This window comes from Strix aluco, chromosome 4, assembly GCF_031877795.1.
Source record: "Strix aluco isolate bStrAlu1 chromosome 4, bStrAlu1.hap1, whole genome shotgun sequence".
Lineage (NCBI taxonomy): Eukaryota > Metazoa > Chordata > Aves > Strigiformes > Strigidae > Strix > Strix aluco.
Window position 1 is genome coordinate 126,951,790 of NC_133934.1, and position 21,671 is coordinate 126,973,460.

Sequence of the window (21,671 nt, forward strand, 5' to 3'; positions counted from 1 at the left end):
GCTTGCTATTGGCAGCCTGGCTTCTTCAAGGCATGGGATGCCAGACACCCAAAAAACATTGAAAGAAGCTCCTTAGCTGCTTCTGAAAACCTCATCTGAAAATCGCATTGGAAATTGGGCACGTGAAATGTGGAAGCAGGTTGGAAAATGCCCAACCCCATCTTTGTGGAGTTCAGGCTGTAGGGATCTTGGGACAGTACTCATCAGAAAAGAAAAAAAAAAAAATCCAATGGTGAAAAAAGGTCTCTATAACCACTGATAAAACATGTTATTTGAGAACTCACGAAGCTGAGTAAACTACCACTGCAGACTCCTGAAATTCTAGCCTAGCCCGACAAAAATCCTTTTATTCACACAATTTACAGGAGTCACAGCAGGCAAGTCTGTGAGAGGAGAAGAGATCAGATGTTCAGGCAAACAGAAGTAGAAGACTGCTGAGTAAAAATATCATTTGGCTGCTTAGTCTGTTTATAAAGTAGAGAATATAGCATGAAATTTAAAGTCTCTGCATTTCGCAATGCCATTATTTTAGGGGTACATTTAATTTCAAAAGAAGAACTGATTGAAAATTTGGTTGTTTCTGGTTTTCAGTAGAAACCTGGGTTTCTGACTAGATGAAGTTTTCTGTAAAATATATTTATTTGCCCCAAAGAAAAATATCAGTTCTGAAAACAAGAACTTGAACACCCACAGCCTAGTTTAAGTCTTTGATGCAGGAAACCAAACTTTGCACTAAAACATTTAGATGAAAATGATTTTGCTTTTCCTGTTTCCGCCCTGTGTGTATTAAACAAACCAACCCCAAACCCATCCAACAGGTCCCAACTCAACCCTTAAGCAAAGTGGACAGGTTTTTCAATGTTTGGCACTTTTCAACATCCAGGTAGGTCAGGGATGGACACCACCCAGCACACATGCTGAAGACGTCCCAAAATTTGGCCTTCTTTATTTAAACAAAACTAAATCAGCACTAAATGAATAGGAAATTAAACAGACGCGTGATAACTAATTGAAAAAAATTAAAGAACTATTCACTTTCCTTGAGATGTTTTACCTTTGATCTCTCTTTTGCAGTGGATGCCTCCTCAAAATGCGCGGTGAGAGCCATCAGCAGCCCCACAAACAGATTGTTTAAGCTAAAAACCTCCGCCGTGATGGACCACTGCCATGTTAGACGAGAAAATGAAAACACCCCCGCAGCAAGGATTCCTCCAGCATATGAGCCAGAAAGCCTGCAAACACAGATAACATGAAATCTTCTTTTCCAACAAAAAAGCCTACTTTATTGTCCTTATTTTTTTTTTTATAAACATACTGTAGCAGCAGAAATGATGACTGCCACCCAGCACCCTGCCAAAACATTATATGGTTAATATCTTCCTAATAATTTCTTTGCTAAGAATTGCAATTAGGAAGAGCAGGCGTTAGCCAGCCCATCTATCTGCAAGCCACCCAACACCAAAGAGTCCGCTTCTTCTTGCAAGCACCATGAAAACTTCCAGTATGGAATTTGGTTCAGAAACCCCGCTGAGTGATGGGCCAGCGGGTCGTGGTACACCGAGCCAGGGAGTCATGCCTCTACTGGGATGCTCTCCAGTGCAGCCTTAAATTCATCAAGGCGCTCAATAAAGAGCAGATTAGAGCTATTCATGATGGACAGCATTAGCAGAGCTTTCCTGGGAGGGTGAGGATTGTGGTCCCAGCAGGGAGAGGTGCCCACCGGGATCAGGAGTGGGGAAGATGGGTGTCAGCTCCAGCCAGCAACGGGAGGGAGCGGAGGATGCACCCACCGTTGGGATGGCTGCGAGCCCAAAAGCTGGGCAGGTCTGCGACTCCCGGATGGGATTATGGCACAAGCTCCCCACAGAGCCACTTGCCCAAACTCGGCTGAATGCTGCAGCCAGCATGGGGAGCCCATGAGGTGGGATTTAGCCCAGGAAACCTATTCTACCCATTCTGCAATAGCAGCTCTTCCCACTCAGTCACGTCAGGGGCAGCTCTGGCTCTGCCTGTCTGGAAGGTCTCCCCTTTGGGAAGTCGCCCTGAAAAGATGCCACATAGGGCACCACAACCAACTCAATTAAGCCTTATCCGAAGACAGAAATAGCTGCAGCCATGATCAAAGCTCCTCTCCAGAAATTCACCATCCCACTGTGAGACTAAGCCAGGCTCTACCACAAATTGGGTATTTTTCTAGTTCCACCCCAGGTACGCACACTTCCATTTAGTCCCAATGTTTCCAGAAGGTTTAAAGCAAAACAATGATAACCTAGCCAACTTCTTCATTAATCTACTTGCGTAATTTGCTCCTAAATACTGGCCATATGCTCTAGCACAGCCAAAATCCCCAGGTGGCTTGTTCGGCCCATCAGGGATTGGAGAGTGGATGTCCATGTAGAACTTGCTTATGGGGTTCCTCACGTAACTCTGAGATAAATGGAGACCAAGGAATCAAAACCTACAGCCCCTATGAACAGAGACGAGGGAGCTGCTGGCAGAATACTCTCTAGCAAGGGCTCCTCTCCTTGGTTATCCTTTCTTTCCACTTTCCTGAAATGACCTCAGTACAGCCAATCTATTTCTGTAAATGTCAAAGAAGGACTTGTGCAGTCAGAATTTGTAATCCATTAAAAATAAGAAGCAGAGTTCCTGGGGAGGAGAAGACTGGGATGAGGGCTCGGGAAGACCAGGTCTCTATTTCTCCTCCTGCCACTGACATTGGACATCCTGGGTGGCCTGGGACAAGCCACTCTGCTCCTGTTGCCCCAGGTATCTGCAAAATAGGACTAATGATTTTTATCTCCTTTGTAAAGCATTTTGAGATCTGCAGCTGCAGGAGGTAGCCGGAGGGCAAGAAGGCAGTTCAGTTAACACTGGGGACAAAGAAACCAACTCTCAGGTGTCTGAGGCCGGAGCAAGACAAGCTCAGGATGACACAGAGCTTCAGCATCAAGATTGTAGGAAAGGGTCTTGAAAAATCAATGGAAGTCTGAAAATTCCCAACTGACAGCAGGTGGGACTGTTTGACCAAATCTTTACCTGCAAAGTACCCTATAAGCTTTTGAAGAAAGGTGACATGGAACCTCTTCTGTAGGAAATCAGGCAAACTACTAGTATCTACTGTTGTGTTCACTAATGCATGCCACCATGGCGGACTTTTCCAACGTCTGAACTTCACTGTGGTTCAACACAGGGCCAGGTTATTGGCATAAAATTCTCCAAGGCAATACCTGTCACTCACTGCATTAATATAATGTTTCAAAATCACACAATTGCACATAGAAAAGGTGTTCACAGGCATGGATGCTGCCCCGTCGGTTTTGCTACCAAGCCGGCCCAGTAGCCCTGAGCCTATCTCCTCCAAGGGAGAGGTGGGACACACACAATCTGTCTGGCAAGGTTCTCAGCCTCAAGGGCTCTGGCTGTGCTCTCCTCCTCCCTGTGACTAGAAAGATGTGGCACCTGAATAGAAAAAGAAGAGATGTGATGAAGCTTGAAGGAATCAAGTTAGGAGTGGTTTCTGCTCCTGAAGAAAAATACCAGGAAAAGGCAGCAGGGCCATGTGTAGTAAAAAAATGAGAGATCCCCTGATACACAAATGCCACTACACAACATCCCTAAGTTTTGACTAAACCCTTTAAATAGCACAAACTTCTAGTTACAACAAAATAACTTTGTAAATCCCTTCGAAATTCTTGCAGGAAAATAAAGTAAAAAAAGGTAAAACAACCTTCCCAAAAACCTTTGGATGAAAAGCAGCATTTTAGGCAAACGTCCCAATCATTTACCAGTTCTCCTTGTCCTTCCCAGAAAAGACTCGAGTGTATCATTAGAGTTCGAGTGAGATGAAAGAAATCCCGTTCTCTTGATAAAAAGTCTCAAACCTGCAATTCAAGTTTTATGAAATAAGGCTTAAGCAAAAGCTACTCAACCCAAAGCTTGAAGACTTATCCCAGCTATGTGGGGCAGAGGACACCTCTGCTCACCGAGCAGTGAAGGGTCAGGATCCAGCACTAAGCACAGTCCACAGATCTGTTTGTCAACAGAGCAAACATTGCCTTTAGTTTCCTGTGAAACTCATGAGAAAGCCAGGCTGCTAAATTTACTTTGTGAAAGCATGTTGTATGCATGGAGCAATAAGTTCCTACAAGCATACTAGACTCTAAAAAAACAAACAGAAACACGTCGCATTCTCGAAGAACATCAAGACAGCAGCTTTGGGAAACGCAAGCTGGAGACCAAGAGGTTTTTTTGCAGATTCTGTTACCAGCAATGGAAATGATGGATTTACAAGTTTGCTGATTCAGAAAGAAACACTCTTGGAAGTGGAAGTGACCAGAGCAGGTATTTCCACATGAGGATGAAGACCATCTGGCAGAAGAAAAACCATAACCCAGCAGGTCCACCCAATGCAACAGGTCACAGTGCAAATTAGCACCAGTACGACAAGCAGCAATGAATCCCATGCAACTATGTCAGCATGACGTCGGGGCCAAATTATATCAACCCTGCCTTGCAGCTGGGCTAGCATGGTTATACTGCTCATTTTGATCGACGTCAGGATCTCCATGCACCCCTGCATTCTGCCCTCTGGCAGCCTCTTGGACTTCTCCAGCACAGAGCGACACTGTGCCGTGTCTCTCTTGCCTTAGCACCAAGAGGGCCCCCCCAAACCCACACACTGTCCGAGGAGGTGACAAAGAAACTCAGACACGGGCAGCACAGGTCAGGCACTTACAACACTTTAGACCAAAGAACAATTTCAAGGTGGGAAAGACACGGGTGGGTGTTTAATCAGGTAAAACACAAAGAGATGAAAGAATGGAAAAGGCACAAAGATGACAGTAAAACAGACAGGAAGAACTGAAAGAGCACAGGGATGGAGCAGAGCTCTGGACCTGAGGTCAAGAAGCCTGAAGCCAAGAGAGGATGAAAAGATTTGCAAAGGAGGACAGTGCAATCTACAACTGAAGATGCTGCTGATGACACATTGCATAATGAAGTAGGGCATTAGGAAGCCAAAAGATAATGGCTCTTTTAATTACAGGCATAGACAGCATTTTTGTGGTTAAGACAGAGTATGCTGTGGAAGAAAGTTAACACAAGAGGTAAAGGAAGGAGACTTCCCCTAACTGCAGCAAAAGCTCAACAATCCAGTTGCCAGTGTCGAGACAAAGAGGGAACAAGGCCAAGAAGCCATTTGTTCCATGGAAGGTAAGAAGGGGTTTTCTTATCGTATGTAGACACATGCCTCACCAAAATCAAACATCTGGTCTGACAGACATTGCAAATAATTCATGCAGTAAAGACTTGCTGGACAAGAAGCAAGCACACAGCCTTCTGTCTCTGCCACCCAGCCTGGAGTCCACTTCCATCTGCATTGGCTGGAGGCTTGCAGGTAGGCCGTGGTCAGGAGAAGGAAACAGTTGGGTTTTTTTCTGAAAACACCTTTTAGTTGCTTAACACTGTCCCTCCTTTTGACAGCACATCAGGGCTCCAGAGCAGAGAGCCGCGAGATTTATCCGCACTTGACTTCTACTCATGCTTCTGTCTTTGAATACGTTTTTGAAATATAGTTGAGATGCTACAAAAACCATGACAAAGACCCATGACAGCTGAATTCTCAACTGGCCTCATGTAAAAGCAACATCTAGGTGGGCTTTATTCCATTACTTCTGGGGAGCAGGAAGGGCAGCTTCCGGCTCCCCCAAAGCCAGCATGTTTCCCCCAGCCTTTGAAACCGGTATGAGAAAGAACAGATGACTGGAACAACTGGATCAAGAGGTTGTCAACAATGAAGGCATGGCAATGGTAATAACCATCCGGTGTTCATCTGTCAACGCAGTGTAGGCATAAAGTTACCTTGCAGTGACTCCCTCAAGAAGAGAGGCTTTACAAAGAGCAAAAGGTGGGCATAACCCTGCTATAAGGCTCTGTCTAGTGGAGGAGGGATTCTAGGCTTGGGCTGGGTAGGGACTATCTCTTGGAGAAGGCAGCTGGGTCACCTAGAAGAAAGCATTCAGAGTAGTCACACCCTGCTGTTGGAACAGCCTCAGCACACAGAAATCAGCTCATGAAAGAAGAAAAGATTTGCAGCCAACGCAACAGTGGGAAAGTCTTCATAACCTCTCCTAGGGGTATTACAGCTATCACCGCCAGGCCCACTTCGAGAAGGATTGAAGCACCGAGCTTGAACAAAAGCTGCCTTCCAGGCTTCTTTATCTTACATGGAGGAAAAGTCAAGGGAACAGCTTGCATTTTTGGTTTTGCAGAATAACTAGTTTGGGACAAGACCTGCTCAAACCAAATGGAGCCCTTTATCAAGACAAAACAAGTGGGAAGAAGGCCCTTTCCTATCAGTCAACCAACTACAATCTTCTGAACATGGGCAGAAATTCTCATCATCTGAAAATGCACTCAGAAGGGACAGAAACAGTCAGCAAAGGAGAGGTCACACAGTCCTTTGTGAGAAATATTTTCCCATGGCATCCCTAAATGCAAAAGGAGAAGACTAAAACAAAAAATTATTATTTTGTTTCCTTTTTCAGGCACCCAAGTGAAAGAATGTGTGGCTGGGCCTCAGTTCCAAGGACATGGGCAGTAGAAACTTGCTTTAATCAGGAATTTTTTAGCTGCAGGTTTTTATTAAGAGTTTGCAGGAACAATTGGGAAAACTGAAATTAGGCATTTTAATCTGCTTTTGCAATCATAGCTTTTAGCTTCTCATTTCTGGCAATCACTAAAACATGTTAGTTTGTGATTTAAAATTTAGCCTCTCCTCTAAGTTTGGTAATACTTTCAGTCAGTCAAGACCACAGGTTACATCTATATGCATTTAACAAAGAACTCGATCAGCATTTTTACTTTTTATTTAGAAAATAATGGCAGACATTTATATTTAATAATTTGCAAGAACTTATTAAATGATTGGTATAAAGCTATATATGGATAGGAATTCGTATTTAATTAAAATGTTTTTGTTAAATGCAATCTTCAGTGCACTGGATTCATAAAGAAGTAAGATAATCGGAACATTTTATATTTGAAGCTGATGTATTAAACAGTGGAAACACCTATCTGTACATAGTGAAATAAGCTGATTATTTCTGCCTTCTGTTCCCTCCAAAACTTTACAGGTAGCAGATCTGAGCCGTGCATCTTTTACTTTTTAGTCAGTAGAATGAGAAAAAACTCTCCCGCTTTTTAAAATCTCCACTAATAAACTACTTAACAGATTTTTTTTTAATTTCAGTCTCTGCAGATGATGACCCTGATGTCGGTGGTTCCCTGTACGCTTGCACAGGCTCCAGGTACATCACCAGCAACTTCTGCCTCTGCAATGCTGTGACTTCACTTTGCTGTAGCAAAGATATATCCCTTCATGTATTTTTATTTCATGGTATAACAGACTAGTGCATTAAAGATTTAACATTTTAAATTTAACTTAAGAGGTTTTGATTGTTTGATTTATAGAAAAAGCAAATTTTTTTGATGTAGGCTAAAAAAAATGGGACTTAGACAACACAACAACCAAGCTTTCCACAGATAAATTTTAAGTGTGTTTGTGCATTGATGCTGAAAAACTATTTAAAAATAAAACACAAATAAAAATCCAAACATGAGTTTAGGACCTAAGTCATAATAATTATCCCCAAAACCCCCAATCCCTCTGGGTTTGTCTGCCTCTTAGTCACAAACACTCAATGGACAAAAGGCGGTTTCTCTTGCTCTCAATGCTGAAGAGCCAGCGCAGGTACTACAGGGAATAGCAAACCAGATTTTATTCTTCCTCAAGGACCTGGAGCTGAATAGCCACTTAAGCCTTGCCCGCAGCCTCCGCTCCCGGCACTGGAGGAGGAGGTAGGAGAGCACAGCTTAGCTCGCCTGTCCTGGTTGAGTCTTCATGGCCAGACGGAGAGAATAGAACCCAAGCAAATGGGCAGGACCACCATAAAAAAACCCAACAAAAGGGGCACTTTGGTTATAACTGACTGCTGTCCTTTGTATCAAATGGCTTTCAGCATCACACGACCTCAGCGTTCCCGCGGACCCATGATGTCTTGGGGTGGGGGTGAGCAGGCAGCATCCTCACCACCCACCACATGCATTGAACTTCTGCTCGATGCACCCTCACAGCCAGCTAGGGACTGCCACCACTTGACCCTTTTTTAAACTCCTTTTTTTGAAACACCACAAGTTGAAAAGGGGATGCCCCAGCTTGGACACTGAACTAGTGAGGATTTTGGCTAAGGGGAGCTGGTCCTTGCACCCTGTTGCATACATCCTCCTGGGCTGGATGTGTCCAGTAAGGACATCACATCTATAGAATAATATTAAGTCTCTGCCTGACCCATGGTAGATATGGGCCAGTGAATGTTACCAGCACATGCACGAGGTGTCTTGCATGCCACCCCTTGTGTCCTGGGGCCATGCCACTTTGGCTCCTCTTTCTGGGAGGATCAAGCTGTCCCTGCGGCGAGGTGCCCCGGGACGGTGGCGGGGACCTTGGTGGGTCTGGACACTGGGGATGGGAAGAGCCCCCCACAAGGGCTCGGCATGGGAGTGAGGAATGGGACTTCCCGACCTCAAACCTTGCACGCTCCTGGATGCCCTCCACCATGCTGGAGCAGAACCTGCCTGCAGCAGCCCTTTCCCAAGAAAGTTTGGTAATTAAATTCAATGCCTCCATGCCAAGCTATTCCAGGGCAGTTCAACGAGTGGAACAACTCACAACAGATTGATAAAATGCATATACAGCAGCGCTGCTTTAATAATATCACCCCACACTCACACCTTTCTCAGGAGTGAGTTGTAAGAACTGTGCTTCCAGCCATTAAAAAAAAAAGAAAACTTCTCTCACAGTGTCTTTGCAAGCAGAAAGGGTATATTAGTTAGACCTATTATTTGATTCACAATCCTTATAAAATAGGTACGCCTTTATCCTGAGCTCCTGTAATAACTGGTGCCTACTTCCAGCAGCCAAAAAACCCCAACCCTTGGTAGGAACCGACTTTAGCTATTTAAATGTTTTATAAGTTTTTTTTTTTTTTTTTTGTAATTGCAGAAACTTTTCCTAATCTGACATTTGTTAAAACCCCTTATTAGAAATTATGCAGCCGCAGAAAAAAAAAAAAAAAGGGGGGGAAAAAAAAAAGAGAATAAAATATAAAATAAAATAAAAATGAGCTGGCTTCACAATTACCAAGTCAGCCCATGCAGCCCTTCGCTATTGTACGGAGTGGCATAAACCCCCCGGCGGCCTATCAGCTCCCTGGCAGGCAGGGGGCTGCGCTATTCAAAGCGAGAGATACAAGCTGCAGGGCAAAAACCTGGCAGCTCCCATCTGACCCCCCAATCCCCGGCTGGTGACAGCTCCAAGCTCCATGGCAAATTAGCCCTTCTCACATTACAATTGCAGGAGACAGATTCCATTAGCGGTATCTGAAATTGAGTGGAGAGCTGCTCCGTTATCAGACTTGACTCATAAGCGCCGCTATTAATCAGAGCTATGATAGCATTTATATATTTCAAGCTATCTGCCGCCGCTGTGATATTCTGCTACAAAGGGTTGATGGGACTTAGGGAAGGGAACAATGGAGCTTTCTGGGAAAAGCAGAGTAAATCAAGAAAGTCTGTGACTTCCGCACATTCTGAAGGGATTGCGGTTTACATAAATTTTCTCCCAATTGGAGATTGAGCTCTTCCTCATCTTACACATGGGATTTAGTTGTCACTCAATGGTAACAGCTGTGAAAAGGTGAAGCGGCCCACCGCTCAGAATATTGCCTCCGCTTTTAAAGCAATTAACCCATGAACAGGAGGATACCTGGTGATATCAAAGGGATTAAGCCAGGCAGTGCATTATTAACATTTCCTTGAACTAATTCTAACTCTGACTAGCTGTCAGAAAAGACTCTTCAGTCTTTTAGAAAAAAAAAAAAAAGAAGAGAGTTTTTTGCCCTGCTTTTTTTCCCCCCTCTTCAAAACGAAGCAGAGCTATTGCAGCCTAATGTGCCTACTTTAGAGCAAAATGCAAATGAACAGATTTGGTAATGTCTTCAAACAGACTGAACTCAGTGCTGGTTTATTATGGGGACAAGTGGGAAAAAAAAATATATATATATGATCAATTAGCCAGAGGTCACGGTAGATATTCTTCTAAAAGCAAATTAATGCTTGAGTACCTTCCTTTCTTCTCTCCCTCCTAAACTTCGTAGCTACTTGTTACTAAGCATAGCTGCTTTTGAAACAGCCAAGATCTTGGTGCTGTGCTACAGTGATAATCTACGATAATCTGTAATCTGGAAAAATCCAAATACGGCCTGTAAGGAGATTCCACCTTCCCTGAAGCCCAGTATTTTGATTTCCCATGATGGTTGAGGAGGCACCAGCACGCCAGGCGGAAGTGCTCCTCTCTCATCCCTCCATCTTCCCCAAACCATGCACCCAAAAAAAGGAGTCAAACTGTATGGAGATGACTCCTGCTTCAACAGACCCACCTACCTGAGGGGCACAGAGTATTTCCCCACTCATCGCAGGCAGCAGACAACTTTTCCCAGCACCAGTTAGTTTTAAGAGAGCATCAGCCATGAGGTCCCTCTGGTGAGGACCACGAAGGTGACCCATCCTCCTGGTGCTCCAACACGCCTGGTCCATCTCACAGACCTTCCCACAAGAGCTCCAGGACACCTATCACTGGAGCAGGAAACCTCCAAGCCATCAGGATCATCAAGTGCCATTTCCAAAACATTTTTATGATTTCAGAATGATCAAATAATTTTGATGATTCCATAATAAAACATGCCTAACACTCCTTTTTGTTGACAGTTGGAGGTTGTGTTGCTTGGAAGGTCTGAGGGGCAAGGAATATATATATAAAAAAATACATATATATTAGTCCAGAACTTAACATTATACCCAGAACAGCAAACCGAAGAGACACGAACTGCTTAATTTAATACCACATTTTCCCCCTTTTCAAAAACTCGTGTGCAACTCAGCCAGAATAAAGCTGGCAAAAACTTACTAGAAGTACTTGGGCAATGACACCTTCTACTCTGCTACTGCAATAAATTAGCTTTTTACAATTAGATACAGCAAAACAGCCAAACTATGAAAGGTATATACTGCAAAAAAAAATGCACTTAAAGCAGGGGAAAGCATCCCATTTCTCTTCGCAACAGAGAATGCAAAGAATGCATCATCTGTGCAGAAAATGACACTTTGGCAATCATATTATAAGAAGATAATTGGTTTACTTTGTAAACTTGCTATGCTTTGCCTCCCACAGTAAAACAAATAAATAGTTGTTTAAAGGAACAATCCTATAGCCGCACTTGCTGCGTCCTAAAAACATAAAGCAGCTCCCCCTTCTCTCAAAGCAAAGATGAATTATTTGCCTCAGTTACAAGCAGTCTGAGAAAACTCTCTGTAAATGCCATTTTACGATAATTACAAGCAATTTATTAAGATTGTGCAGAGGGGGAAAAAAAAACGTATTTGAGAACTAATTCAAAGGAGTAAACCACTCGTTCAGTGATAGTCTGGATTACTGACAAAAGGGCTATTTGCATCAATGCGGTTCGACATAACTTTGTTTTAAGAAGCAGAATCCAGGCTTAAAAAAAAATAATAATAGAATGAAATGAATGATATAATATAATGCAATCTATAAACAAACAAGATGTCGGGGTTGCTTCCTATCGACCCTGGCAGTATCTGCGCAGAGCATCCCACCAGCCATCACCTGGCAGAGGAGAAATCTGTTTAAGGAATAAATTCCATCCTAATCCCGCACGCGCCGGAACATCCCAAACACCAGCCAGCTACGGAGGGAACCGCGACTCTTTCCTTAAGCAGTAAAAGAAATTGTCCTGACCTGCCAAGGAATAAACTCAGGAAACGCCTCTTAAACAAAAAAGAGTCAATGGGAAAAAAAGGGAGAGATTTACTGTACGGGGATGTTGGGAGGCACAGAAAAACCCCGCGAGGGTAAACAGCAGCCCTGCCTGGCTGGTGGGGAGAAAAGAAAGGTTTTAGAGGTTAAGTTCAGGTCAGACGACAAATGAAATTGTAACAACCCAACTGACATTGTGTAATGTCTTCTTCCACTCGATCAATAGGGCAGCATCAGCCCCATTACCATAGAGATGGCTTCCTCCCCGCTGAAGGGTGGCTATTGTTTGAGGAGAGAGATTTGCCACTTGAACCGTGTTGCTCCCGAAGGATGTGTACTTCATCAATTATTTGTATTCCTAACATCTACATATTTTCATATTAACATCCACATTTCATGCGGCAAGAGGAGCAGGTGCTTATTTTTCCTCTGGTACCTCGCGGGGGTCACCCCATCAGCTAAATTGTAATTAAAACACAAAAATGCGAGCGGATTTGATAGACCCGTTTAGATCCTTTGTGAGTATGGACAAGCCCGGTTAAAACCAAAACACGTCCCCTTCAGATAGTTATGGCTTTCACTCAGACGGTGACAGTAAACACTTTCTTTTTCTTTTTTTTTAAAAGTAGATGGCAATAGAAACAAAAACTTTTTTCCCCTAAATGAATGCCGTAAAAAATAAATCAATTTTAAGGTGCTTAAAAGGAAAGATATAACATTGTAATTTGGAAATAAAACTGACCCACAATACGTTACAATTAATTTTAAAAAAAAAGAAAAACAGATTGCTGCTAGGCTGAATAATTGATCCTGTCAGTGCCTTGTACCTACGAAATAATTTTCTGTAAATCCTAATAGTTTCTATCACCTCTCAGTTCCAGGTTTTTTGTTCTTTTGCGCAAGTTTTGAATTTGACAGAAGCAACATCTTCCAAATCCAATTAAACAACGACAACAATAAAAATTAAACCTCTAGAAGTGTAAAAATAATTCCTAAATTTAGCTTGTAATTTCTCTCTTTTATTCTTATTTCTCTAAAGCGACAATCATATCATTTCATATGCAGAAAATGGGCACATAAGGCACTGTCACGTTGGAAAAAACCTAACAAGCAGGGCAGATCTTCACAGTAACTATAATAACAGGAATAACCATAATTAAAAAAAAATCAGAACCCAATATTCAAAACCTTTAGCAACTCCTTGCAGGAGTTTTTAATATAATCAAAATGAGTTGTGCTCTGACACTGCGCCTGGCACTGCGCATGGGAGGGCAGTGCCACTTCCAGCTCCCCAAATACGCTGTAAAATACGGGATATTAAATTAAATAACGCTGACTTAATTACATGTATTACCCAACAGTAAAAGCGATCACTTCAAATACTTATAGAAACATTTAGGAATTACTTTAGCAATTCCAGTATGTGTGCTTTGGAGCTGATGCACTGCTACGTGAAAGGGGGTGAGCAAAAAGCAGCTCCTCTTTAGCAGAGGAAGATGCACCCGGACAGACGGACCCCGTGGACCGAAGTTTAAGTGAGCTCGGGGCTCTCAGGCTGTGCAGGATCTGCTCCCCACCCCCCCACCCCCCCATTTATTCCTGCTTTTATTTCTCGTTGCTCTCGCTCTCTGGGAAGGTTTCCCAGAGGGGCAAGGCGACTCTGGAAACTGGTGGGAGAAAAGAGCTTTTGTCAAAATAATCTCGGTAAGGAAGCGCCCCGTCTCATCCCAAAGCGCCCCAATATCATTTCAGATTTCACTGTTTGCAGCCTCAAAACGTGCCCTATTTTCCCTGCAAAAGAACATCAGAAATTGTTTGTACGGGTTGCGATAATCCTCTCAAATATGGGTCAGGCTGAGGTTAAGAGCAGCCAGAACTTGCACATCAAAGACGAGCGGGGTTAACAAACCCCCCAACCACGTGCTCATCCCGATTGTTCCCTTTTCTCCCAAGGTTAGAGGTCTGGAGAAAACGGACAGGCTCTGGCGGGTCCCCCCTGCCGCAGACGGCAGCACCTATGTCTGCGGAAGGCACCGATGCTCGCCCTGGTCCTTGGGTACCACCGGCAGGCAACTGCCCATCCGCCTCCGCCGGGAGCTGCAATTAAACCAAGTTCACGGTTTCCCAATAGGTGAAGCTCATCCTGTTAATTTAAACAGACCATCTGCATCTTTCGAGAACGACAAACTTCATTAGTTCTGGTTAGTTAAACCGAGCGGTGATTTGTGATAATGAGCCTGAACAACCTGTCACGTCTGTGTAAGGGAAAGGGCGCACTTTTTATTATTACTATTATTATTATTTAACAGAAAGAAAAAAAAAAAAAAAGAGGGACCTTTTGTGCAGGAAAGAAGGTCAAATTCAGATTAAACTGCTGTTAGGTTAATCAGAACTAATTACAGCTGGAAAGGGAGGGGGGGAAACGCTAGTCCGAAGGCCAGAGGGGAACAGAGGGAGCCTCTGGAAACATCCCGAGCCGACGGGGAAGCACCCTGCCAGCATCACGCCAATGAGAAAAATGACTTTACCTGAAAACTGTGTAAAAAAGCAAAGAGGCGGCAGCTGCTCCCAACAAGCCACAGAGGAGATTGACTCGGTAGGCGGGGGAGCCGACGGGCAGCAGCCCCGTCGCCAGTTTGGCCAGCAGCGTGAACAGGGGGTAGCCAGGAGGGTGGGCGACCTACGGACAGATCGATACGGGGTTGAAAAAGGGTGAAATTCTATGAAATCAAAAGGAGAACGGCACGCCGGGGTCCGGCAGCAGGAGCCGGGGGATCTCCAAGTGGTGCCTCTCCCCGACCCATCCTTTCATACCAATTTTAACTCCGCAAATATTTTTCCGTAGTGGATTTGGCTCCACGCCTCGCCCATAATAATGAGGCGGCGAGAAAAGGAGGTGCCACGTTTCATTAGCGTGCCTTAAAGGGCTCCTTGTTTGGGTTCACAGTATATTAGGGTCATTCAAAAGGCTGTTGTTTTTTTTTTTTTTTTTTTTTTAAAAAAGCAGCTTCTCAACTATTTTATTGGTTAGCAAGTTGAAAGACCACACTGCTATCGGATTACCACCGCGCTGACAGTCCTAAGGTCTTGCCTAAAGGGATCATGCACCATAATAAACTTTATTAAATAATAAAACTTATTAAAATTGTTAACCCGATTTATTTTATTCTCCCCAGCTTATACAAAATTTGGGTTGATAATAAGCCAGCTACTGTATATACAGTAAAGCCTTTGCTTTATAATTTAGTTTAATTGGATTTAAAACTTGAAGTAAATTGTCGCGTGCTGTACTTATAAGTTAGTAAAAACTGTGGTTTGAAAATAAATTAATCTACTTTACTCCATGCTTAATTAAACTTCCTTAATTCCTAAAACTGTTAATGAGAGCATTGATTAAACAATAAAACTAATACTTACTCCAAGCTCATATGCGGCTGTGATCAGCTCCCCTGTGAAAAAATAATGTAAAACCAATAATTACTATTAGGAAATGACACTCCTCCAAAGTTTTCAAAATCCAAATGCTTGCATTGGGGTTTTGCATTAATTTGACTGGATAAAACTGTAAATCTGTAGAGATTTAACAGCATGAAATTTTCTAAGAATATTTTCTCCCTCTGATGTCATTGCACAAAATATCTTTTGTATGTTTTCGTGAGACTTTTATGAACAGATAAGTGAAAGTATAGGTAGGCTCGGGTAAAGAATGGTCCAAGATATTCAAGATGCAGACATTTGTGCGGGTGTATTTTTAATTTAAAACCAATTGACTCAATAACTTTCAAGCACTAGTTTGCAACACTTAAGCTGCATTGTCTCTTAAACAACCTGGCTGTTTCTCATTAAAAAACTCCCACAGCTTTATAGTTTTAAAGCGGGAAAATATAATCACTGATCGTGGAAATCTGCATCCATGTATTTGGGAATGCTGCTCTCTCCCTTGATGCAATTCTTGCAGCATCTGCTTCACAAGTAACTCTTTTACCTGTCAGCGGATGCTGCATCCAGCAGCCATTCCCATTAGAAACACCACTTAGATTTTGCATTTCATTTGTATTTTACGCCAGGACAAATAGCTGCCACAAAAAAAATCCACGTTAGCATAATAGTTAAAAATACTTGGCATTTTTAGAGCACTTGACACTGAAGCATTCTGCAACGCTCCTGAACGGCATATATTAAATATATTCATTAGGCACATTCAGGGACGAACCAAGGGGTGACAAAATTAAAAATTACGGCTGGTTTTCCTTCTTTCCCTCAAATTTTGTGATCTGATTTTGCAGAGCTTGGTCTTACTGATCCTGCTAGTTTTTTGCAAGTGCCAAGGTGGTGGCAGCTTTGTCCCGTCATTAGATGGTAAAGACACAAAATGAACAGTGCTGTTGGCTTTAAATGCTAAATTAACAATATTTTAAATTTCTGCACATTATTACGTCCTTACCCTCCAACGCAAAGTAGGAGGATTGTACAAATAGCACCTTTGAATCTTGACATTACAGTAAACAATATATTTTAAAAGGAAGATTCAAGTCAACTCACTATAGCTGTTGGCAACTGTCATAAAATTACAGCTATCACCCTGCGCGATGCCCAGGGGACAGCCCTGCAGCTTTCTGCACAAAAGCCTCTCAGATGTGGATTTTACTACGCTTGCAAATGCCGGCTATTTTTATTGCTACTCTATTTTAGGAAAGTTTCAACCTATTGCGAGACGGCCCCGAAAAAGCGGATGCTATGGGAAAACCGTCCATCCCAAGCTGAGCCCTTTAGTGTTCAGCAGCTCTGATGTTTCCAGGGTATGGTGAGGCCGGGAAGCAATTGATCCCCCTGCGCAGAGCAAAAGATGATGCTAATAAAGAAAACCCTAAATTCAGCATCACAGGGGTACCCCAGCGTGCTGGCATGTGCTGCTCTGCTCAGCGGCTAACGGTGGATGCCCATCGCATCGCAGGGATGATGCTCCTGAGCCAAGCATGGCTTCACCTTCATTAAAGTCCTTCTGGGATACACCAATATGTGCATCTAAAATGGCTAAAGGTTAATCTTAAGTTCATGCATGTTGCTGTGATATTGTAGGCAAGAATAACCCCAAAGCAATACAGACACAAACCAACCAGAAACCTGCAAAAAAGAATAAAAATAAAAATACTGGTGGATGTCGTTGCCAAGCTTTGAAAGCCAACAGCACAACTTTGCCTCATAAGAATTAAGGGGAAAAAAAAGAAAAACTGCAAAAATAAGCTCCCAGGCTGCAGGCCTGTTGAATTCCACTGGGAAAACCAAAAGGCATGCGTAACACCTAACACTTCAGGTAAGGTTAATTCTCCATCTCTGACCCATGTACCTGGGCATCACTTACAGCCTCTACGGGCTATATAAGTGAAGATATGGGCTATGTAAGTGCAGAGCACTATTATTAAATAGCAAAACGCACAGAGGAAGACTACAGCATCCACAAACTCGATTTAAATATATTTCTCGTGACAGAAAAAGACCTGCAGCATCTTCAGATGCTGGCTCAAATTGAAGAGTTTATTCCTGCATAATCTTGGTGTAAGTATGTTTCTGACCATCTGCTTGATTCCCCAATAAAGGTGTTCAGGCAATGGGCCCAACGCTGCCTGAAAATTGATTTATCCCCAGCAAGGTTGGGAGCTGATGTCTGAAACATCAGAGAAAAGGTTTGGGATTTTTTTTTCTTAGCTTGAGTTTATTTGATCCCTTTTTAAGCTATTTTAACATCTGTGGATGTTTCCGAATTAGAATTCATTCTCTCATTTCTTTATTATAACACTAAGTAACATGAGAAAGCTGCCAATGAAAATATCTATTGCCTTTTACATTTTTGGATTACTGAAAACTTCAGGAACAATTAAAAATATACAGATAGCTTAACAAAAATAAAATAAAATAATAGGCTCCCTGCCTGAAAGCAGATACAGCAAATCCTTAAGCAGCTCTTTACTCACACAAGTAGCCTCAGTGCTTTTCATGGCACAAGTTTGAGCTCCGTGCTCAGGCACGGGCAAGTTAATCACCTTGAGCGGGGCCGTGCAGAGACCTTCCTGGGGACTCGGGCCAGGCAGCACCACTGAAGCATCCCACGGGCCGCTCAGGCCATGAGAAACCAGGGGAATAACCCAAAAAGCCTTAACACAACATGCTGGGGTGGCTGCTGGCTGGGACAGGCACGAGAGGACAGCAGGAACGAGCCCATCTCTGCTCAGCTCCAGTAAACTCATGCAACTCGGGCAGCAGATTTAGAAGAAAATGCAAAAAAAAAAAAAAAAAAAAAATAAGGGGACACGGGGAGCGAGGTCATGGGCTAGCTGAGGGACACCATGCCAAGAGGCTTCCTCTAATATTATTCCCTCTAACGTAGGTTGCTGGAAGCCTGTTAAAGCATCCAGCCCCAAGTCTGGCCACTCCTGGGGCATCTCTCTGCTGCAGCCCTGTTTGCAGCACACACCTAGTTAGTGTCCTTGGTACCTCTGACAAAAGTTATTAGCAGAGGAGTGATGCACACTACACATATATACGTGCATTTCTACACACACAGCAGCTGTGCTAGGAAGAACCAGCATGCCTTCAGAAATTAGGGAAAGAGCAATCCCCCTCCTGCCTCCAAAATGGGATAAAATAACAATAACCCACAAAAAGTGAGGCGAACCCATGCCTGTGCTGCTTGGCCACTCGCTGGATTTATTGGGATAATTCACACCAAGAAAGGAACAAATCCCAGCATCACCTCTTCAGGAGAACCCCGCTTCCCACTTTGTAAAGGGTGCTAATGGTTATCTGCATCCTGGGGGCAAAACCCAAGCTCAAGTACAGTTAAAAACCAGGTTCTCAAGGCTTTGCACAGCACGAACAGCTCAGAGCACAGGCACCCTGTGTGTTCACGGACCCGCATTTCCTATCAGGGAGTATTTTAAGAGACAAAATGGTGATAACTAAATATATCGATCATCCCATATTAACTGATAGAGCCAGAAGGAGCAAATCCAACCCTTTTACAAACTTGGGAGCAGAAGCAAAAGCCATCAGGGCGCACACTGGCCAGCCTAGCAAGGATGCACTTGCAGGCCTGTCCAGAGTGCGGGATGTGAGCTCTATGGAGAAGGGATTTAAAATCAAATTCTTTTAATACAGCTCTGACAACAGGGTCCCTCTGATCCAACCACAGAAACAGGGAAAATGGGACAACACAAGGTTGCACCTCTGAGAGCCAACTAACCAGGAGGAGCTTGGTGTAATGAAAACACAGCTCTGTCCTGTTATCTTTAAATCAAATAACCCTCACTTGAATCACTGCTCAACTTTACATTTGTGTGTGAAGAGCTACGCTGGCCACATGCTGCCTTAAACCCAGCTAGACAAAACCATCCCACTTTTACTGAATAGCACTGTTTTGCATGTAACTCCAAACAAAAACTAACAGCAAATTTTAAAGAGTTGTAGTTAAGACATGTATCTCTCTCTCTCCACACAATACTGAAGCTGTAAAATATATGCATCTGTTAAAAGCCCATTTATTTATAAGGAATTTTATGCACAGCTTGGATCCGAAACCAGCAATGGCCAAGAGGCACACAGTTAAACAGACACACTCAACGCTCTTCTGGGATACAAAAGAAAGTATGTTGGGTACCTACTCCATCAAAAAGAAATCAAAGCATCCCCTAGAAAATACAAGCCCTCCTATCCCCAAATCACAGCTGCACACATGCTACAGAAGGAAGGCGGGTTTTTAAACAAGACCAGATTAAACCTGCAAAACCGCAGAAGGACCAAACAGGAGAATTTTGTCCCATCTGGTGGGATCAGCAGCACAAAAAACCAAAACATCAGATCGTTTGTCACTGTTGGCAAGTTGCACTTTCAGACAGGTAGATGCAGAGAGATTTCACTGCTGCACTGGCTGCGGCCGCACAGGCCAGAGGAAGCGACAGCCCAATCACAGAATCATTTAGGTTGGAAAAGACCTTTATGATGATCCCACATCTGGCAGGACAGCACATCTGCCTTCTGACGCCACCGGCCATCCCCAGGGCCTCTGACTAAATCCTTTCCCGAAAGGCTCAGATAGAGGAAAACTATTTGCTGCAAAGCAAAAAGGGGCGGGGTGGGGCGGGGCGGGGCGGGGGGGAGGATCAGGTCAAGTAGGGTGACCAGAGGGCTCCATCCCAAGGGGTGACCCTGCTGTGCTGACCCCACGGGGATGAGACCCCCGAGGCACGACCATGAGACACCAGGCTCAGTGGGGTGAGCACCCCATGGGGGGATGGTGCTGTCCCGACCCTGAGGGGCGTGAACTCCACTATAGGGAGTCTGTGATGGACCAGCCTGGAGGGGAAATGCCCCTATGGGGAGGTTCAAATGCACCAGCCCCAATGGGGTGAGAACCCCAGAGTGACTGCAATGCACTGGTGCCTGTGTGGGGGGTGCAAACTTATGGGGTGAGCAACCCTATAGGTGACAGCAATGTACCAGCCCCTATGGAGTCAGCAACCCTAGGGGGTGACAAGGACACACTAGATCCTACAGGGGAGAAACCCTATGGGGTGACAGCAACCCTATGGGGTGACAGGGACACACTAGATCCTATGGGGGAGAAACCTTATGGGGTGAGAGCAACCCTATGGGGTGACAGCAAGGCACCAGCCCCTATGGGGAAGAAACCCTATGGGGTGACAGTGATGCACCGGCCCCTATAGGATGAGCATCCCCATGGGGTGACTGCGATGTACCAGCCCCTAAGGGCTCAGCCCCGCCCCGCGAAGGGTGACCGCGATGCACCAGCCCCTACGGGCCGAGGGTCCCTGTGGTGCCACCTCCCCGGTGGGCTGACCCCACGCCCCGGCCCCACGGTGTGTCCCGCCGCCCTTCCCCCGCTGACGGGCGGGCTGGCGGCGCTGGGTACGTTACCCGCATCCCCGCCGGGCAGGGCTGGCGGCAGCGTGGCCGTGTAGAGAGCCGCCACGGCAGCGCCCAGCGCCCCGGCCCCGGTGCCAGCCCCGGCCCCGGCCCCCGTGCCCATGTGGGCCGCCGCGCCCGCGCCTTCCGGGTTCGGCCGGGCCATGCCACTCCACCGGCCCGCGGGGGGAGCGGCCCCGCCCCGCCCGCCTCCCCCCTCCCCCCCACGCCGGGGCCGCTTCCCGGGAGCGCTCGTTAGCAACGGCACTCGGATAAGGAAGCCATAGGGCCGCTGGCCCGGTGGGGCGATTCAGCGCGGCCTCCCGCCCTCTTCCACACTCCTCATTTCCTCCACCCCCCCTCCCCCCCGCGGTGAGAGGAGTTGGTACAGCCGGAGAGGGCGGGGCGGAGGAGCGCGCCCCTGCGGGAGCCAGGGCGGGACCACCGCGCGGGGCGGGGGGCGCGGCGGAACCACCGCGGCGCGGCCGGGCGGGGGGGGACCGGGCCCGGGCCGCGGCCTGCCCCGGGGGCGTCCCCTCAGCGGGCCCAGCCCCCGCGGCCTCCCGGGGCGCGGGGTGTCCCGTGGCCGAGAGGGACCGCGGCTCTGTCCCGGGCCGGCCGCGCTGAGGAGGGGCCACGGCGGAGTTTGCCGTGAGGCAGGTGAGGGTGCCCCGGTGCCCACGGGCCGCGGGCTGGGCCTGGGCCGGGCCCGAGGCCTCCTGAAACACCAACTTTCAAATGTATTTTAAACACCCCGCTCCCAGCCTGGCTCAGCACCTCCTGCCCGCCCTCGGCCACCACAGGCCCAGGCGAGCGGCTCCTCTTCTGCTGCTGGAGCTGGTGCCTGCGTGGGGTG

The 21,671-nt window shown here is 45.5% G+C and overlaps 1 protein-coding gene across 2 annotated transcripts in view; it reads right to left on the reverse strand.

Moving 5' to 3' along the window:
- The window catches only part of TMEM260 (transmembrane protein 260), a 35,008-nt gene extending 13,977 nt beyond the window's left edge, over nucleotides 1–21,031 (reverse strand). For both annotated transcript variants that reach the window (XR_012622875.1, XM_074821052.1), the window contains exons 1-4: nucleotides 20,828–21,031; nucleotides 15,314–15,345; nucleotides 14,425–14,576; nucleotides 1,055–1,232 (exon numbers count right to left, since the gene is read on the reverse strand). Coding sequence is in view for 1 of the 2 variants with exons in the window: in XM_074821052.1 (XP_074677153.1) it covers nucleotides 1,055–1,232; nucleotides 14,425–14,576; nucleotides 15,314–15,345; nucleotides 20,828–20,981 (516 nt within the window). In the remaining variant the exon portion in view is untranslated. The remainder of the gene's footprint in view (nucleotides 1–1,054; nucleotides 1,233–14,424; nucleotides 14,577–15,313; nucleotides 15,346–20,827) is intronic.
- Nucleotides 21,032–21,671: the final 640 nt, after the last annotated feature.